Here is a 21,058-nt window from a genome sequence, read left to right on the forward strand (position 1 = left end):
AATGTGGATCAGTCATAATTTTATTGAATGGCGGAGCAGGCTTGAGGGAGTTTTAGGGATTCGCAATGAACACTGGCCCACGTCATATGAATTAATTAAAAAATAAAGGCTTTTTGTGATTTCTGTACTTCGACCCTAAATCTCTCTACTCATCCACAATTCTTTGCTTCTCGCCATTTAGAAAATACTCTGATCTATCGAAAGTGGATGACCTCATCCTTTCTCACGTTGGATTCCATCTGCCAGTTTTGCCCACTTACTTAATCTATCAATGTCCCTTTGCAACTTTTTACTCCCATCTAGTTATTCACTGTGCCACTTAACTTAGTGTCATCAGGAAACTTAGATATACGGCTTTCTGTTCTTCCTCCAAGTCAAGAATAAATGTAGTGAACAACTGTGGCCCCAGTTCAGACCCCTGTGGTGGGCGGGGGGGTGGGGGGGTGAGGAAACCACTGGTCTGAAGCTGTATTGTTAATTGTATATCAATTGTGTTTAATTCTATGCAGGTGAAGGGTGTTAATTAGAGTCTCACTTGAGCGCATATAAGGAGACATTTACTGAAGCTGAGTGGAGGTTTTGAGTAAGGAGTGATTGTTATACTCTGTAAAATAAATGTAAGATTGAGTAAAGATGGGCTCCAGCATCATCCTTCAACAACAAGCTTTCTGGAATAGAAGAATCATCTTTAGTCCCAACCACAATTCTATATCCTCAGTACCAATTCCATCCTCCCCCACAATTATTGTCAGGCTGAAGCAATCGTGACGCATCTTCATTTCTGAACTGAGTTTATGACCACATATCCATTACTTTCCAAGGACCACCTCTGCTATTCCTCAGTCCATCTGCTGCTGAAACTCTAATTTTGCCTTTGTCAATCCTAGATTCAACTGTTCCAATTCCTTTTGCCATTGTGCATAAACATCAGCTCATCCAAAACTCTGCTTCTGTAGTCTATCTTGCACCAAGTTTCATTTACGCATCACCCCATACTAGCTGACTTCTGGTTGCCCAATGCCTCTAATTTAACATTCCCATTCTTGTGTTTAATACTATTCAAAGTCCCATCCCATCCTCTGTGTAAGCTCCTCCAGTCTAAGTCTCCAACTCTGACCTCCTTTGGAACCTGAACTCCCTTTGCCCCACCATTGGTTGCCATGCCTTCAGTCTGGAATTCTCTTCATCTCCACCTACCTCTCCTTGAGGTGAGATGCTGCCAGACCTGTTGAGCAATTCAAGTATTTTCTGTTTTTATTTCAGATTTCCATCATCCGTAATATTTTGCTTTTGTGTCGTTGTCCTTGATCCTTCTTCAAAACCACCGCTTTGTCAAAAATTTTTGTCCACTCCCTAATAGCTCCTCCTTTGTCTCAACACCCAGTTTTGTTTGATTCCGTTTTTATGATGTGCTTTGAGATGTTTTCCATTTTAGAGGGACTGAAAAATGCAAGTTGTTGTCTCAAAAGCCTGGGCTCTGGTTTTGTTTTCTCCAAAACTCCTGAGTGTGTTTACTCATTAGATTTCTGTATTCTGAGCTTCTGCAGTTTGTACAATATTCCAGCAAGCATCAGTAAATTTGTGTCCCCTCTTTGAAAACTTTAAAACAAACTGGTGCTTGAGGCACATGGCATGAACATACTAACAACCGCTGCTTTTCCATGATTAACTGATCACAGACAGACAGCCCAAATTCATAGCTCATATGACACTGGTTTCATTGGGATTGAAAGGGATATTTATTGTTTTTCCAAGTGATTTGTATGTTATTGCATGGTTGGATTCCTCCTGAATGGAAGCTGTCTCTATCAATTTCAACACACCACTCCCCTCTTTATTTTAGCTGAACTTCAGTTTACAACATCTTTCTTTTTCTGAGCCATTTTTGAGGCTACATATAAATTCCATTTAGGACTCAACCAGCAGTGTTCCATTCTTGGAGATGGACATAGAAGTCTCCAACCCAAGAGTAAATAGATTTTGTGCCCTTTCTACCCTCAGTGTCTCTTCCTAGCGATGTTTAACATGGAGGAGCACATCAGTTGAGGGAGGGCAGTAGGTTTCCTTGCCCATGTTTGGCCTGATGACATGATACTTCATAGGGTCCAGAGTCAATGTTGAAAACACCCACGACCATTGCCTCCCAGCTATATATCATTATGCTGTCTCCACCACTGTGCCAGTGGGACAGGCCATACCCAGGGATGGTGATGGAGGTGTCTGGAACTTTGTAAGGTATGAGTCAGTGAGTAAAATTATGTTAGGCTGTAGCTTCACTAGTCTGTGGGACAGCTCATGCAATTTTGACACATGCTCCCAGCTGTTAGTGAGGAGAACTTTGCAGGGTTGACTCGGCAGGGTGTGCCTTTGTCATATCTGATTACTAAATCAGTGCTGGGTGGTCTGTCCTGTTTGTTCTTGTTTGACTTTTCTGTTGTGGTTTAGTATAACTGAGTGGCTTGCTAGGCCATTTCAGAGGGCAGTTCAGAGTTCAACCACATTGGTTTTGGTCTGTAGTCACATGTAGGCCAGACCAGGAGGGGATGGCAGATTTCCTTCCCTGAAAGACATAGTGTTTTTATGGCAATCCAATAGTTTGTGGTGAACTTTACTGCGACTAGTTATTTTTTTAAATTCCAAATTTATTTAAATTAATTCAATTTAATTTCCCCCAGCTCCTTTTATGGCATTTGAACTCATATCCCTGGAGTATTAGTTCAGGCCTCTAGAATACTAGTCCAGCAACATTATCATTTTACTCCCACTCCCTATATCTTAGCACACCCCCACCCAAAGTTTCTACACTCCTTCCCCAATCCTGTTTGACCGCAAGACTCCGCCTCAAGGCTTTCCCTCCTCCTTTCATGATCTTTCTCCCAATGATCCAGATTTCTGGATGTGACCCAGGAATCCCATAGTCCATTCCGGTATTCACAAAATTCTCAGTATTCCCAGACCCCGGAAGCCATCTCAAAGAATTGATCAATCTTGAAACTCCATACCGGCACTGAGACCCTTTTGTTCTCTCCCTCATCTCTCCGTCTTCCTTTTTCTCTCTTTCTCATTTACCCTTCTCACTTTCCCTCTTCACTTTCCTTTCTCTCTCTCTCTTTCACCCCTCCCTGTCTGTATCTCTTGCTTTCTGTCTCTCTGACACATTCACTGACTTTTCTGTATCAAATTGTATATATTACTACTTTTAGAACCCAAGAGTAAGGTATAGCTAATTCAGTAAAAGCACAGTGAGCTGACTGTGAATTACATAGATTGACCATAGACCAACCCAAATCTCTGGGTGTCGCTTCCACAATCTCTTGGGGGCAGAAAGGTTTTTTTCTGACTGTGCACAAAGTTTTTTGTACAAGTGTCAACAAAATGAAATGTCAACAATGAGAGAAAAAGAATTGCGTGATAGTACTGAAAGGGATCGGATTTGGTGGGGAGTTCATTTGATCATCTGCCATATCATTAATCTATTGTTACAAGAGGTTTTATTTTTGTACTAAAATCTTAGAATTCTGTGTGTTTTTAAAAAAACAGAAAAGGATTTTGCTCAGTGGTCATTGACCTGCAAATAGCTGAAATTTTTTGTTGTTGACTTTGTACAAAAGAACTGGCAAGCAGGCAATTTCCAGGAAATAGCAAGGGGTGTTGACCTCCTAAGAGCAACACTTTTGAATGACAAAGGAGTCTCTCTGTCTGGCCATGTGATCGGCTCAGCAAGGTTTTTGCTTTCACTTTGGACTTTTAAAAAACAGTGAGCTGGACAAAGAGCAGGCATTTGAAACTTGGACCTGACCTGCCTGGAGATGAGAGAAAAAGACCTCGATTTGTAAAGGAAATCTGCATCTCTTGGATAGAAATCCTATATTTGAAAGGTAGCAGATTCCTGTTGCCTCCTGTCTCTGACAAATTCTTGCATCCAACGTGGTTCCTGTTGCCTCCTGTGTTTTCTGATGAAGGAAGCTTCTACTGCTATACTGCATCTGTGAGTCCTAAGCAGACCTGACCTGTTGCTACAGCCCTGCTGAAAGACATATGTTCCACCTGCTATAATCGAATTGCCTTGATCGCCTACCCATCACCTTGCCTGGAGAGTCATCGAGTGGTATCCGAATATTTGATTCTGGGACACCTCACCGACCTGAAACCACTGTACCAGAATGTGACAAACCCAATTATTTTATTATTCCTTTTTATTCCCAAGAAACAGCTGTAAACTGTAAAAAAAAAATATATGTTTTCCCCAGTTAACTGATTTTTGAATGTATGTGTGTGTGCATGAGGGTTAGAAAGAATAAAGAGTTTTTTAAAAAATTTCCGTTTATAGATTTATCTCATTATTGTTTCAGACTTAGTTTATTAAAAACAGTAATGTTGTTGTTTAAAGAAACCTAGTTGGTGCGCTTTATTCTGGGGGACAAATAGAGTTTCTAATTGGCTATTTTTCAGTTGGTGGGAGAATTTATTGATCGGCTGTGACCGTGGAGGAGTGGGACTGAATTAACAGTGCATTTCTCCTGCCTTGGTCGTAACACTCTATCTCTATCTCTCTCGCTCTATATATCTTTCTCTTTCCATCTCTCTATCTTTGTCTTCATCTCGCTCATCCCAGGCCAGTCACAGCCAAAGAGTCATTTTGGCACAGAAAGAGGCCGTTCAACCCATAGAGTCCATGCTGGCTCACTATAGAGCAATCCAGTCATTCCCATTCCTCTGCTTTATCCCTGTAGCCCTGCAAGTTTATCTCCCACAAGTGCCCATCAAATTTCCTTTTGAAATCATTGATTGCATCTGCTTCTACCACCCTCGTAGGCAGCGAGTTCTGGGTCATTACCACTTGCTGCTTCAAGAAAGGTCTTCCTGACGTCCACCTGTATCTTTTGCCCAAACCCTTAAATCTCTGTCCCTAGACCTTGTACCATCAGCTAATGGAAGAAGCTTTTCTTTGTCTACCCTATCTAAAGCTTCACATCTTATACACCTTGATTAAATCTTCCCTCAATCTCCTTGGTTGCGAGGAGAACAACCCCAGCTTCTCCAATGTAACCTTGTAGCTAAATTACGTCATCCCTGGAACCATTCTGGTAAATTTCTGCACCCTATCAAGGATCATCATATCCTTCCTAAAGTGTGGAGACCAGAAACTGAATGCAATGCTCTATTTGGGGCCTGACCAGAGCTTTATAAAGTTCAGCATCACTCCCCTGCTTTTGTCCTCAATGCCTTAATTTACGAAGCCCGAGATCCCATATGTTTTGCTAACTACTCTCATTTTTCCTCCCACCTTCAAAGATCAATGTAGTTGAGCCCCTGGTTCTTCTGACCCTGTACACACTTTAGTCTATAATTAAGTCTATAATAATAGAAAGTGCTGGAAATACTCAGCAGGTAAGGCAGCATCTGTAGAGAGAGAAGCAGAATTAACATTTCAGATCTGTGACCTTTCATTAGAAGTCTATGTTAAATCTATATTGCTTCTCCCTATCCCTTCTGCCAAAATGGATCACCTCACACTTCTCTGGATTAAATTCCATTTGCCACTTCTCTTCCCATTCTGCTAGCCTATCTATATCCTGTTGCACTCGATTGGTGCATTCCTCACTGTTTGCCACACATCAAAGTTTGGTATCACCAGCAAATTTTGAAATTTTACTCTATTCCATGATCCAAGTCATTTGTATATACCTCAAAAAAGCAGTGGTCATAGCACTGACAGCTGGGAACACCACTGTCTACCATCCTCCTGTCTGAAAAACAACCATTTACTATAACTTGTTGTTTTATGCCTTTTAGACAATTTTTTTTATCCAGACTGACAATGACCCTCCTATTCTACGAGGCTCAGTTTTGTCAACCAGCCTTTTATAGAGAGATACAGCACTGAAACAGGCCCTTCGGCCCACCGAGTCTGTGCCGACCAACAACCACTCATTTATACTAATCCTACATTAATCCCATATTCCCGACCACATCCCCATCATTCTACTACCACCTACCTACACGAGGGGCAATTTACAACGGCCAATTTACCTAGCGACCTGCAAGTCTTTGGCTGTGGGAGGAAACCGGAGCACCCGGAGGAAATCTGCATGGTCACAGGGAGAACTTGCAGACTCCACACAGGCAGTATCCAGAACCGGGTCACTGGAGCTGTGAGGCTGCGGTGCTAACCACTGCGCCGCCCGTGTGATACTTCGTCAAATGCTTTCTTAAAATCCATGTCGACAACATCCACTGCATTCCCTTATGAACCTTCTCTGTTACTTCATCCAAAATGCAATTTTTCTTCCCCTGATTATTGTTTGTAAAACCTTACCCACCACTGATGCTTGTAGTTACTAGCAATATCCTGACACCCTTTCTTGAACAAGGGTGTCATGTCTGTTGCTTTCCAATCCTCTGGCACCTCCCCCATATCTAGGTAAGATTGGAAGAGAATGGCAAGCCCTTTCACAGTGGCGGCACAGTGGCGCAGTGGTTAGCACCGCAGCCTCACAGCTCCAGGGACCCGGGTTCGATTCCGGGTACTGCCTGTGTGGAGTTTGCAAGTTCTCCCTGTGTCTGCGTGGGTTTTCTCCGGGTGCTCCGGTTTCCTCCCACAAGCCAAAAGACTTGCAGGTTGATAGGTAAATTGGCCATTATAAATTGTCACTAGTATAGGTAGGTGGTAGGGAAATATAGAGACAGGTGGGGATGTTTGGTAGGAATATGGGATTAGTGTAGGGTTAGTATAAATGGGTGGTTGATGGTCGGCACAGACTCGGTGGGCCGAAGGGCCTGTTTCAGTGCTGTATCTCTAATCTAATCTCCAGCCCCACTTCCCTTAGCATGCAAGCCATCCGGACCAGGGGACTTATTCTCTGACCACTCGTTCAGGATCAGTTTGTTCCTGGAGAGGAGCAGACGTGTGGGAAGAACATGGAAAGGGGAGCAGATAAATACAGCCGGAGGATCGTGGCCAACAACACTTATCTTCTGGGGGAGCAATGGAGAGGAGTGGACCTGCGGGAAGAACACGTAGCGGGGACCTGTTAATTAAAGCCTGAGGATCGCGGCCCACAGCACTTACCTTCTGACAGAGCAGTGGAGAGGAGTTCAGCCATGCCTGAGTTTGAAAACAAAGTGAAGAATGACATCACAGGAAAGCAGCAAGGTGATTGGTTCGTGACTAGCTACTGTTAGGGAGTGTCAATAAATAGTTGGGTTAGTACACTACTGTAAGGGTGCAGGTGTAAATAGCTGGGTTATAGTGTCTCAACAACTGGCAAACTAAAAAATGGTATAAATTAAGTATTAATAATAAGGAACAAGTGAGTAGCTGGTGAGTATTTTTTGGAGTAAGGTTTGTTTTAACTAGTGAGCTGTATTGATTTTTAGTAGGATTTATCAGTACTTGTAAGGTTTTATTAATAATTCTAAGATGTTATAGTATTGGTAAGGTTTTTTTTAGCAGTAACAAAGGGTCAATTAATAAATAAAGGAATGGCAGGGGTGCTTCAACATTGAGAGTACACCTCCTGCACTATGTGGGAGCTCCAGGATGCATTCATGAGGATGAGAGTTATGTGTATAGCACATTTATAGATGTGGTGACCCACAGCTGAAGAGTATGCAGGAAGACAGGGAATGGGTGACCACCAGGCAGTCAAAAAGAATCAGGCAGATAGTGCAGGAGACCCCTGAGTGCATTTCACTCTCCAACAGGTATTCAGTTCTGAATACTGAGAAAAGTGATGCTTCACCTGGGGAGTGCAGCCAGAGCCAAGTCCTTGGCACCACAGGCGGCTCAGCTGCACAGGGGGTACAGGAAAGACTGAAAGAGCTATAGTGATAGGTGATTCAATAACCAGGGTAATAGACAGACGTTTCTGTGGCTGCAGACATGAATCCAGGATGACATGTTGCCTCCCAATTCAAGGATGTCAATGAGCACCTGCAGAGCATCCTGAAGGAGTAGGGTGATCAGCCAGCAGTCGTGGTCCATATTGGAACCAACAACGGAATTAGAGGGATGTGGTCTTGCAGTTAGAATTTAGGGAGCTAGGTAAGAAATTAGCAAGCAGGACCTCAAAAGTAGTAATCTCCAGATTACTCCCAGTGCCGCGCGCAATTGAGTATAGAAATAGAAGGATAAGACAAATGAATGTCTGGAAAGATGGTGCAGGAGGGAGAGCTTTAGATTTTTGGGACATTGGGACCGGCTCTGGGGGAGATGGGAGCTGTACAGGCCGGAAGGGTTGCTCCTGAACAGAGCCAGGACTGATTTCCTTACGGGACGTTTTGCTACTGCTGTTGGAGAAGGTTTAAACTAGTTGGCAGGGGGATGGGTCCTGGGGCAAAATCAGAAATGAAAATGGGAGGCAGAAAATTAATGGATGAGCCTGGAAGACAGAGGAAACAATGGTTAGAAAATTAACAAAAAATAATTTGTCAGTGCTCAAGGGTATCTATTTCAATGCAAGGAGCACAGCAAATAAAACCGATGAGATGAGAGCACAGATATTCACGTGGCAGTATGATATCATAGCTATTACAGAAACATGGCTTAAGGATTGACAGGAATGGCAGCTCAACGTTCCTGGTTACAGGGTTTTCAGACGTGATAGAGAGGGTGTAGGAAAGGAGGGGAGTGGCAATTTTGGTCAAGGAACCTATTACAGCTGTGAGGAGGGATGATATGGTGGAAGGTTCATCAAATGAGACCATATGGATTGAGCTAAGGAACAAAACAGGGGCAATCACACTGCTGGGAGTGTACTACAGACCCCCAAACAGTCAGAGGGAGATAGCAGAGCAGAAATTTCGGCAAATCTCAGAAGTGCAAGAACAATAGGGCAGTAATAGTATGGGATTTTAACTACTCCAATATTAACTGGATAGCTTTAGTGTGAAAGGAATTGAGGGAACAGAATTCTTGAGGTGCATTCAGGAGAACTTTTTTGCCCAGTATGTAGCAAGCCCAACAAGAGTTTTAGACTTAGTTTTAGGAAATGAAGCTGGGCAAGTGGAAGGAGTGGCAGTGGGAGAGCATTTTGGTGGGAGTGAGCATAATTCAGTCACTTTTAACATAATTATGGAAAAGGACAGAGATAGAACAGGGGTTAGGTTCTCAATTGGGGCAAGGCCAATTTTACTAAACTGAGGAGTGATTTAGTGAAAGTGGAGTGGAAACAGCTACTTGAAGGTAAATCAGTGTCAGAACATTGGGAGGCATTCAAAGGGGTTCAGAGTAAACATGTTCCCACAAAGAAAAAGGGTGAGACGGCCAAATCTAGATGCCCATCGATGTTAAGATAAGGCAGAAAAGGAAAGTTTATGTCCGACACCGGGAACTCAATAGAACAAAGAAAAGAAAAAGAACAAAGAAAATTATAGCACAGGAACAGGCCCTTCGGCCCTCCAAGCCTGCGCCGATCCAGATCCTCTATCTAAACATGTCGCCTATTTTCTCAGGGTCAGTATCTCTTTACTTCCTGCCCATTCATGTATCAGTCTAGATACATCTTAAAAGACGCTATCGTGCCCGCGTCTACCACCTCCGCTGGCAACGCGTTCCAGGCACCCACCACCCTCTGCGTAAAGAATTTTCCACGCATATCCCCCCCTAAACTTTTCCCCTTTCACTTTGAACTCGTGTCTACTACAGAAAGCTGAGATGAGTATAGGAAGTGGAGGGGTGAAACAACAAGGAAATTAGGAAAGCAAAGAAAGTGTTTGAAAGAATATTGGCAAGGAAAATCAAGGTGAACCCAAAGATGTTTTATCAATACATTAAGCGTAGGAGGATAACTAAGGAGAGAGTAGGGCCCATAAAAGACCAAAAAAGGTAACCACTGTGTAGGGGCGGATGATGTCGGTATGGTTCTTAATGTATACTTTGCATCTGTCTTCACCAAAAAGGAGGAGCATGCAGATGTTATAGTTAAGGAGGAGGCGTGTGAAGTATTGGATGTGATCCACAAAGGGAGAGAGGAAGTATTAATGGGATTAGCATACTTGAAGGTTGATAAATCCCCAGGGCCAGATGAAATGTACCCTAGACTGTTAAAAGACGCAAGCGAGGAAATAGCAGAAGGTCTGACCATCATTTTCCAGTCCTCACTGGATGCAGGTGTGGTGCCGGGGGATTGGAGAATTGCTAACGTTGTACCTCTGTTTAAAACGGGAGCGAAGGATAGGCCGAAGAATTACAGGCCAGTCAGTCTAACCTCAGTAGTGGGCAAATTATTGGAATGTATTCTGAGAATAAACAGGATAAACTGTCACTTAGAAAGGCACAGATTAATCAAGGCTAGTCAGCATGGATTTGTCAAGGGATGATCTTGTTTGACCAACTTGATAGAGATTTTTGAAGAAGTAACAAGGAAGATAGATGAGGGTAGTGCAGTTGATGTGGTCTACATGGATTTTAGCGAGGCTTTTGACAAGATCCCACATGGCAGACTGGTTAAAAAAATAAAATACCACGGGATCCAGGGAATTGCAGCAAGGTGGATACAAAATTGCCTCAGTGACAGGAAACAAAGGGTAATTGTTGCTGACTGTTTTAGCGACTGGAGGGCTGTTTCCAGTGGCGTTCCGCAGGGCTCAGTACTGGGTCCCCTGCTTTTTATGGTGTATATTAACGATTTGGACATAAATATAGAGGGCATGATCAAGATGTTGGCAGAAGACACAAAGATTGGCCGTGTGGTAGATAGCGATGAGGATAGCTGTAGGATGATATTGATGGTCTGGTCAGATGGGTGAAAAAATGGCAACTGGAATTCAACTTGGATAAGTGTGAGGTGTGCATTTGGAGAGGTCAAACAAGGCAAAGGAATACGTGATTAATGGGAAAATACTGAGAAGTATAGAGGAAGTGAGGGACCTTGGAGTGAATGTCCGCAGATCCCTGAAGGTAGCAGGACAGGTCAATAAGGTGGTTAAGAATGTATATGAATCCTTTCCTTAGCAGAGGTATAGAATATAAGAGCAGGGAGGTTATGCTGGAACTGTATAACTCATTGGTTAGGCCACAATTTGATGACTGTCTGCTGTTCTGGTCACCTCATTACAGAAAGGATGTAATTGCAGTAGAGAGGATACAGAGGAGATATACGAGGATGTTGTCAGGACTGGAAAAATGCAGCTATGAGAGAAGATTGGACAGGCAGGGGCTGTTCTCCATGGAACAGAGAAGGCTGAGGGGCCTGGATAGAGTGGAGGCGAAGGGTCTATTCACCTTAGCGAGAGTTCAGCAATGAGAAGCATAGATTTAAAATGATTGGTAGAAAAATTAGAGGGGGGATGAGGAACACCCTTTCACCCAGAGGGTGGTGGGGTTCTGGAACCCACTGCCTGAAAGGGTAATTGAGGCAGAACAGTGTACAGCACAGGAACAGGCCATTCGGCCTGCCAAGCCTACGCCGATTATGATGCCTGTCCAAACTAAAACCTTCTGCACTTCCGGGGACGGTATCCCTCTATTCCCATCCTATTCATGTATTTGTCAAGATGTCTCTTAAACGTCGCTATTGTACCTGCTTCCACCACCTCCCCCGTCAGCAAGTTCCAGGCACTCACCACCCTCTGTTTAAAAAAAAACTTGCCTCGCACATCTTCTCTAAACTTTGCCCCTCGCACCTTAAACCTATGTCCCCTAGTAACTGACTCTTCCACCCTGGGAAAAAGCTTCTGACTATCCACTCTGTCCATGTCACTCGTAACTTTGTAAACCTCGATCATGTCGCCCCTCCACCTCCGTCGTTCCAGTGAAAACAATCCGAGTTTATGCAACCTCTCCTCATAGCTGATACCCTCCAGACCAGGCAACATCCTGGTAAACCTCTTCTGTACCCTCTCCAAAGCCTCCACATCCTTCTGGTAGTGTGGCGACCAGAATTGCACGCAATATTCCAAGTGTGGCCTAACTAAGGTTCTGTACAGCTGCAGCATGACTTGCCAATTTTTATACTCTATGTCCCGACCAATGAAGGCAAGCATGCTATATGCCTTCTTGACTATCTTATCCATCTGCGTTGCCACTTTCAGTGACCTGTGGACCTGTACGTCCAGATCTCTCTGCCTGTCAATACTCCTAAGGGTTCTGCCATTTACTGTATACTTTCCACCTGTATTAGACCTTCCAAAATGCATTACCTCACATTTGTCCGGATTAAACTCCATCTGCCATTTCTCCGCCCAAACCGATCGGATCCTGCTGTATCCTCTGACAATCCTCACCACTATCCGCAACTCCACCAACAAAAAAAAAACCCTCAACTTATTCAAAAGGAGTCTGGATATGCACCTCAAGTGCCGTCAGCTGCAGGGCTGCGGACCAAATCTGGAAGGTGGGATTAAAATAGATGGACTGTTTTTCGGCCAGCACAGACGCAATGGGTCAAGTGGCCTCTTTCTGTGCCATAAACCTTCTGTGATTCTATGTCCACAATGAACTGTGTTGAAACTGCCTAACCCCATTTCATGTGGGATCTTTAAAGCTCACAGATTTGAGTCCCAATATAACATGTCTAACTAATTGCACCATGCCACTTCCTTATATTTTTATATTCTTGCCACTCAATGTGAGTGAGCAGTTGTATATTGTGAAGTTATGTTTCAACATCCAGCTGGATCTTCTATAATGTGTGCAGCTGTGGAATGGACTTTTCTTGATGCCTGAATTTTGTGCCTGAGAAATAAACTTCCATCCTCAGCACTGACTTTTTAATGACTCCCAAAAACTGCTCAAGAAAGATCAAACATAGTCAAAAAATATGTGAAAAATAATCCAAGAATGCTGGATATTTGTGCAGGTCCATCAGTAAACAGGAAGAGTATGTTAATGATTTGAGTGCTAGGCTCTCCCTTCACTGACACTGACAGACCTTTACAATGTGCATCCAGCATTAACTGCTTTTCTTGTATCTATGTAAGTTACATGTGTTTGTTCAAATAGGCCAACCTCCCAATCACTGATCGGCAGATGGGCGAGCTGATAGCAACCCATGGTGACCATGCCAGGTACCTTCATTACAAAGTTCTCACTCAGGCACTGAACGTCTGGAAAGGGGAATTACAGCAGAAAAAGAGAAACAAGCATATCCAGAAAGGTAAAGACTGGTTACTCCGACAAGGGATCCTACACAGTGCCGTGTATACAGATTAAAGCCAAACTTATTCTGTGCAGCTCACAAAAACTGTCTACTTTCTACTTCTTTATTTCCTCTTTAATTTTTTTCTTCCATTACAAAATATAGGAAGTTATGCTAAACTTCTATAAATCACTATTTGGGCCTCAGCTACAGTACTTTATGTCGTCATTGTCGACAGGAATAGTGCCGGAAGACTGGAGGATAGCAAATGTCCCCTTGTTCAAGAAGGGGAGTAGAGACAGCCCTGGTAATTATAGACCTGTGAGCCTTACTTCGGTTGTGGGTAAAATGTTGGAAAAGGTTATAAGAGATAGGATTTATAATCATCTTGAAAAGAATAAGTTCATTAGAGATAGTCAGCATGGTTTTGTGACGGGTAGGTCGTGCCTCACAAACCTTATTGAGCTATTCGAGAAGGTGACCAAACAGGTGGATGAGGGTAAAGCAGTGGATGTGGTGTATATGGATTTCAGTAAGGCGTTTGATAAGGTTCCCCACGGTAGGCTATTGCAGAAAATACGGAAGTATGGGATTGAAGGTGATTTAGTGCTTTGGATCAGAAATTGGCTAGCTGAAAGAAGACAGAGGGTGGTGGTTGATGGCAAATGTTCATCCTGGAGTTTAGTTACTAGTGGTGTACCGCAAGGATCTGTTTTAGGGCCACTGCTGTTTGTCATTTTTATAAATGACCTGGATGAGGGTGTAGAAGGGTGGGTTAGTAAATTTGCGGATGACACGAAGGTCGGTGGAGTTGTGGATAGTGCCGAAGGATGTTGTAGGTTACAGAGGGACATAGATAGGCTGCAGAGCTGGGCTGAGAGATGGCAAATGGAGTTTAATGCGGAAAAGTGTGAGGTGATTCACTTTGGAAGGAGTAACAGGAATGCAGAGTACTGGGCTAATGGGAAGATTCTTGGTAGTGTCGATGAGCAGAGAGATCTTGGTGTCCAGGTACATAAATCCCTGAAAGTTGCCACCCAGGTTAATAGGGCTGTTAAGAAGGCATATGGTGTGTTAGCTTTTATTAGTAGGGGGATCGAGTTTCGGAGCCACGAGGTCATGCTGCAGCTGTACAAAACTCTGGTGAGACCGCACCTGGAGTATTGCGTGCAGTTCTGGTCACCGCATTATAGGAAGGATGTGGAAGCTTTGGAAAGGGTGCAGAGGAGATTTACTAGGATGTTGCCTGGTATGGAGGGAAGGTCTTACGAGGAAAGGCTGAGGGACTTGAGGTTGTTTTCGTTAGAGAGAAGGAGGAGGAGAGGTGACTTAGTAGAGACATACAAGATAATCAGAGGGTTAGATAGGGTGGATAGTGAGAGTCTTTTTCCTCGGATGGTGATGGCAAACACGAGGGAACATAGCTTTAAGTTGAGGGGTGATAGAAATAGGACAGATGTCAGAGGTAGTTTCTTTACTCAGAGAGTAGTAGGGGCGTGGAACGCCCTGCCTGCAACAGTAGTAGACTCGCCAACTTTAAGGGCATTTACGTGGTCATTGGATAGACATATGGATGAAAATGGAATAGTGTCGGTCAGATGGTTTCACAGGTCGGCGCAACATCGAGGGCCGAAGGGCCTGTACTGCGCTGTAATGTTCTCTGTTCTACTGTGTCCATTTCTGGGCATCATACTTCAGGAAGGATGACCAGGCTTTGGAGAGGGTGCAGAGAAAATTTACAAGAATGGTGCCAGAGAGGAAGGACTTCAGTTATGTGGAGAGACTGAAGGAGCTGGGATTGTTCACATTAGAGCAGAGTAAGTTAAAGGGAGATTGAATAGAGTTGTTCAAAATTATGAGGACTCTTGATCACATAAATGAGAAACTGTTTCCATTGGCAGGAGGGTCAGTAACCAGGGAACACAGGTTGATTGGCAAAAGAACCAGAGGGGAGGTGTGAATTTTTTTATGCAGTGATCAGGAATGCATGCCTAAAAGTATAGTGGAAGCAGATTTTCAAAAGAGAAATAAGTACATGAAGGGGATAACATTGCAGTGTTCTGGGCAAAGAACAGGGAAGGTGGACTAATTGGATAGTTCTTCCAAAGAACCAGCACAGGCATGATGGGTCAAATGGAAATAGACTGCTTTAAAATAATTAGCAAGAATGCCAGGGAAGTGGCGAGAATGTTTTTACTGAGTGAGTTATGATCTGAATGGATTGCCTGAAAGGGTGGCGGAAGCAAATTCAATAATAACTTTCAGAAGGGAATTGGGTAAATACTTGAAAGGGAAAAGATTGCATGATGTTAACTGTTAGATTTATTTCTATTTTAATTCAGTACCTTTGATGAAACACTGCACATGTCTTGCTGTCATCAAATTTCTCCTTTTAGTTCCAAGTGCTGACGCTCCAAGACTGCTAATCAACCTTTAATGGTAGAGATTTACATAGGATTACACAAGATGTATGGCAAAGTAATAGACCATTCAGCCTAACCAGTTCATGCTCCACTTGAGCCTCCTCCTCTCTTTCCTCAACTAAATCTGTCAGCAGAACCCTGTTTTCACTTCTCCCTCATATGCTTGTCTAGCCTCCCCTTAAATGTACCAATACTATTCGCTTTAGCCACTCCCTGTGATAACAGGTTCCACATTCTCACCACTCTCTAGGTAAAAACGTTTCTTGTGAATTCTCTATTTGATTGCTTGGTGACTATCTTATATTGATGACCTCTAGTTACACTCTTGCACACAATGCTTGTCTGAAGTAAAACCTTCTGCACTTCCGGGGTCTGTATCCCTCTATTCCCATCCTATTCATGTATTTGTCAAAATGCCTCTTAAACGTCGCTATCGTACCTGCTTCCACGACCTCCCCCGGCAGCAAGTTCCAGACACTCCCCACCCTCTGTGTAAAAAAAACTTGCCTCGCACATCCCCTCGCACCTTAAACCTATGTCCCCTAGCAACTGACTCTTCCACCCTGCTGTATCCACTCTTTCAAACCTTTCATAATTTTAAAGACCTCGATTAGATCATCCCTCAGCCTCCTTTTTTTGAGAGAGGAGACCCAGCCTCTTCCTGATATTTATATTCTCACATTTCTGGAAGATTCCTTGTAAATCTTTTTTTTTCCCACCCTCTCCTGTGTTTCTATATCCTTTTTATATAGCATGCAGAACTGCACACTGTACTCTTAGTGTGTTCTAACCAAGGCTCAATGTAGGTTTGGCATAACTTCCCTACTTTTTAATTCTATCCCTCTAGAAATATAGCCTAGTGATCGGTTTGCTTTTTTTTTAAAGGCCTTACTAACCTGTGGAGCAGCTTTTAGTGATTGGTGTATTTGAACTTCGAGACTCCATTGTTCCTCTACCCCACCTGGATTCGCACCTTACAAATAGCTCAGAAAGTGACAAGTTTTCTTGCACGCTGTTTCAATTTTGGTGTGCCTTCATCTCAAATCAAACGGGAGGAGGTATTTTCTGAGCTCCAACTCCTTTACTCCCAATTTTCCCGCCACAGACCAGTATCCACTGAAGACGCTGAATCCTCGAAAGTGCGCCTAGCTGATCTAATGCAAGCATATTGTATGATTCTGAACGACGTGTCTGATTTCCACATGCAATGTGAGTGTCTGACAGCGTGGCGAGGCCTGAAGACCAATCTGGACATACACATCAGTAAACCTGACAAAGGGACAGGAATAGTCATCCTTAACAAGCGGGACTATTATCAACAAAATGCACGCCATTTTTCATAACGGGTCTAAATTCGTATCCATTGGACCTGCCGCTCAACATGACTAGAAAGCCTTGCTTGAAAGTAAGAACAAAGAACAGTACAGCACAGGAACAGGCCATTCGGCCCTCCAAGCCTGCGCCAATCATGATGCCTGTCTAAACTAAAACCTTCTGCACTACCGGGGACCGTATCCCTCTATTCCCATCTTATTCATGTATTTGTCAAAATGCCTCTTAAACGTCGCTATCGTACCTGCTTCCACCACCACCTCCTGCAGCAAGTTCCAGACACTCCCCACCCTCTGTGTAAAAATAACTTGCCTTGCACATCCCCTCGAAACTTTGCCCCTCGCACCTTAAACCTATGTCCCATAGTAACTGACTCTTCCACCCTGGGAAAAAGCTTCTGACTATCCACTCTGTCCATGCCACTCATAACTTTGTAAACCTCTATCATGTCGCCCCTCCACCTCTGTCGTTCCAGTGAAAACAATCCGAGTTTATGCAACCTCTCCATCATAGCTAATACCCTCCAGACCAGGCAACATCCTGGTAAACCTCTTCTGTACCCTCTCCAAAGCCTCCACATTCTTCTGGTAGTGTGGCGACCAGAATTGTACACAATATTCCAAGTGTGGCCTAACTAAGGTTCTGTACAGCTGCAGCATGACTTGCCAATGTTTATACTTTATGCCCCGACCGATGAAGGCAAGCATGCCGTATGCCTTTTCGACTACTTTATCCACCTGCGTTGCCACTTTCAGTGACCTGTGGACCTGTACGTCCAGATCTCTCTGCCTGTCAATACTCCTAAGGGTTCTGCCATTTACTGTATACTTCCCACCTGTATTAGACCTTCCAAAATGCATTACCTTAAGCTTAAAAAAAACACTTGCTGGACTAGTGTAATGATCTGCCAGGTGACATATATGACAGGAGTGCAAGACAAAAAGCTTTGACAGCATGTTTCTATTTTCAGCAATACTCAAGTTCTGTACTGCCAAATGACCAATCGTGCATTTAGCATAATAAGGCATCCCAAGGCACTTCACAGGAGCATGATAAAACCAAGTATGACACTGAGCCACAAAAAGGAGATATTAGGTCAGATGACCAAAAATCTGGTCAAAGAGGTAGGTTTAAGGAGTGTCATAAAGGAGGAATGCAGGGTTGAGAGGCAGAGAAGTGTAGGGAGAGAATTCCAGAGCTTTGGGCCTAGGCAACAGAAGGCATCGCCACCAATGGTGGAGAGATTAAAATCAGGGATGCTCAAGAAGCCAAAATTAGAGGAGCACACATATCTTGGAGGGTTAACATAAAAGCAAAATACTGCAGATGCTGGAAATCTGAAATAAAACAAGAAATGCTGGAAATACTAAGCAGGTCTGGCAGCATCTGTGGAGAGAGAAGCAGAGTTAACATTTCAGGTTAAAACGTTTTAGATTAGATTAGAGATACAGCACTGAAACAGGCCCTTCGGCCCACCGAGTCTGTGCCGACCATCAACCACCCATTTATACTAATCCTACACTAATCCCATATTCCTACCAAACATCCCCACCTGTCCCTATATTTCCCTGCCACCTACCTATACTAGTGACAATTTATAATGGCCAATTTACCTACCAACCTGCAAGTCTTTTGGCTTGTGGGAGGAAACCGGAGCACCCGGAGAAAACCCACGCAGACACAGGGAGAACTTGCAAACTCCACACAGGCAGTACCCAGAATCGAACCCGGGTCCCTGGAGCTGTGAGGCTGCAGTGCTAACCACTGCGCCACTGTGCCGCCCACTGTGTGCCCACGTTAACTGTGCTTCGCTTTTCACACATGCTGCCAGACCTGCTAAGTATCTTGGAGGGTTGTTGGGCTTGAGGAAATTAGAGCTAGGGAGAGGTGAGGCCTTGGAGGGATTTGAAAACAAGGATGAGAATTTTTAAATCAAGACATTGCTTCACTTGGTGCTAATGTAGGTCAACAAGCACAGGGGTGACCGGTGAACAGGACTTGGTGCAAGTTTTTTTTCTTTGTTTGTAGGACGTGGTTGTCACTGGGAAGGCCAGCATTAATTTCCCATCCCTAATTGCTCTTGAACTGGTGGTGGTGAGCTGCCTTGTTGAACCGCTGCAGCCCTTGTGGTGTAGGTACACCAACAGTTCTGTTAGGAAGGGAATTCCAGGATTTTGATCCACTGACACTGAAGAAACGTGATATGGTTCCAAGCCAGGATGGTGTGTGGCTGAGAGGGGAACCTGCAGGTGCTCCCATGCATCTGCTGTCCTTGGCCTTCTGGGTGATAGAGGTGACGACTTTGCAAGGTGCTATCTAAGGAGCCTTGGTGCATTGCTGCAGTGCATCTTGCAGATGGTACACACTGCTGCTACTGTGTGTCGGTGGTGGAGGGAGTGTATTTTTGTGAATGGGGTGCCACTCAAGCAGGCTGCTTTGTCCTGGATGGTTTCAAGCTTCCTGAGTGTTGTTGGAGCTGCACTCATCCAGGAAAGTGGAGAGTATTCCATCACACTCCTGACTTGTGCCTTGTAGATGGTGGGCACTGGAGAGATAGGAGCTGAGTTACCCGCTGCAGAATCCCAGCCTCTGATCTTCCGTTATAGCCACAGCATTTGTGTAGCTGGTCTGGTTCCGTTTGTGTTCAGTGGTAACCCCCAGGGTGTTGATAGTGGGGGATTCAGTGATGGTAATGCCATTGAACGTCAAGGGGAGAAGGTTAGATTCTCTCTTGTTTGAGATGGTCATTGCCTGGCATTTGTGTGGCTCGAATGTTACTTGCCACTTATCAGCCCAAGCTGGCTGTTGTCCAAGTCTTGCTGCATTTGGACATGGGCTGTTTCAGTATCTGCGGAGCTGCAAATGGTGTTGAACATTGTGCGAACATCAGCGAGCATCCACACTTCTGACCTCCTGATGTAGGGAAGGTCATTGATGATTGAGGTCGAACAACTACAACCATCTTCCTTTGTGCCATGTATGACTGCAACCAGTGCAGAACTTTCTCCTTGATTTCTATTGACGCCAGTTTTGCAAGGGCCGTCACTCTCACCTCACCTCTGGAGTTCAACTCTTTTGTCCATGTTTGGACCAAGGCTGCAATGAGGTTAGAAGCTAAGTGGCCCAGGCGGAGCCGAAATAGAGCTGCAGTGAGCAGGTTATTGCTGAGTTAAGTGCTGCTTTTTAGCACTGTCAATGACACCTTCCATCACTTTGCTGATGATTGAGAGTAGACTGATAGGGCAGCAATTGGCCAGGTTGGATTTGTCCTGCTTTTTGTGTACAGGACATACCCAGGCAATTTTCCACATTGCTGGGTAGATGCCAGTTTTGTAGCGGTCGTGGAACAGCCTAGCGAGGGGCACAGCTAGTTCTGGAGCACAAGTCTTCAGTATTATTGCAGGAATGTTGTCAAAGCCCATAGCCTTTGCAGTATCCAGTGCCTTCAGCCGTTTCATGATACCACGTGGAGTGAATCGGATTGGCTGAGATCATCCACTTGGCACTTCTGGCTGAAAATGGATGCAAATGTTTCAGCCTTCTCTTTTGAACTGATGTGCTGGGCTGGAGGACCAAGGGATTGATTAAGAAGGGTAAAATAGAGTACGAGAGCAATCTTGCGGGGAACATAAAAACTGACTGTTAAAGTTTCTATATGTATGTGAAGAGAAAAAGATTGGTGAAGACAAATGTAGGTCCCTTACAGTCAGAAACAGGGGAATTTATTATGGGGAACAAAGAAATGGCTGACCAACTAAAATGCATACTTTGGTTCTGTCTTCACAAAGGAGGACACAAATATCATACCAGAAATGTTGGGTTTAGTGAGAGGAAGTGAAAGAAATCAGTCTAAGTAGAGAAATGGTGTTTGGGAAATTGGGATTGAAGGCCTATAAATCCCCAGGGCCTGATGGTGTGCATCCCAGAGTACTTAAGGAAGTGGCCCTAGAAATAGTGGAAGCATTGGTGGTCATAGAACATAGAACATTACAACGCAGTACAGCCATCTTCCAAGATTCTATAGACTCTGGAAGAGTTCCTACAGATTGGAGGGTAGCTAATGTAACCCCGCTATTTAAAAAGGGAGGTAGAGAGAAAGCAGGGAATTATAGACCAGTCAGCCTGACATCATTAGTGGAGAAAATTCTAGAGTCCATTATCAAAGATTTTATAGCAGAGCACTTACAGAACAGTGGTAGAATCAGGCAGAGTCAGCATGGA

General features: G+C 44.1%; 1 protein-coding gene across 2 annotated transcripts in view; it reads left to right on the forward strand.

Annotated features, from left to right (window-relative positions):
• The window catches only part of si:dkey-197j19.5 (EF-hand calcium-binding domain-containing protein 12), a 127,168-nt gene that overhangs the window by 20,980 nt on the left and 85,130 nt on the right, over window positions 1–21,058 (forward strand). For both annotated transcript variants that reach the window (XM_068052287.1, XM_068052288.1), the window contains exon 3: window positions 12,947–13,100. In XM_068052287.1, coding sequence (XP_067908388.1) covers window positions 12,947–13,100 — 154 coding nt within the window. The remainder of the gene's footprint in view (window positions 1–12,946; window positions 13,101–21,058) is intronic.

Source organism: Heterodontus francisci, chromosome 19, assembly GCF_036365525.1.
Source record: "Heterodontus francisci isolate sHetFra1 chromosome 19, sHetFra1.hap1, whole genome shotgun sequence".
NCBI classification, from domain to species: Eukaryota; Metazoa; Chordata; class Chondrichthyes; order Heterodontiformes; family Heterodontidae; genus Heterodontus; species Heterodontus francisci.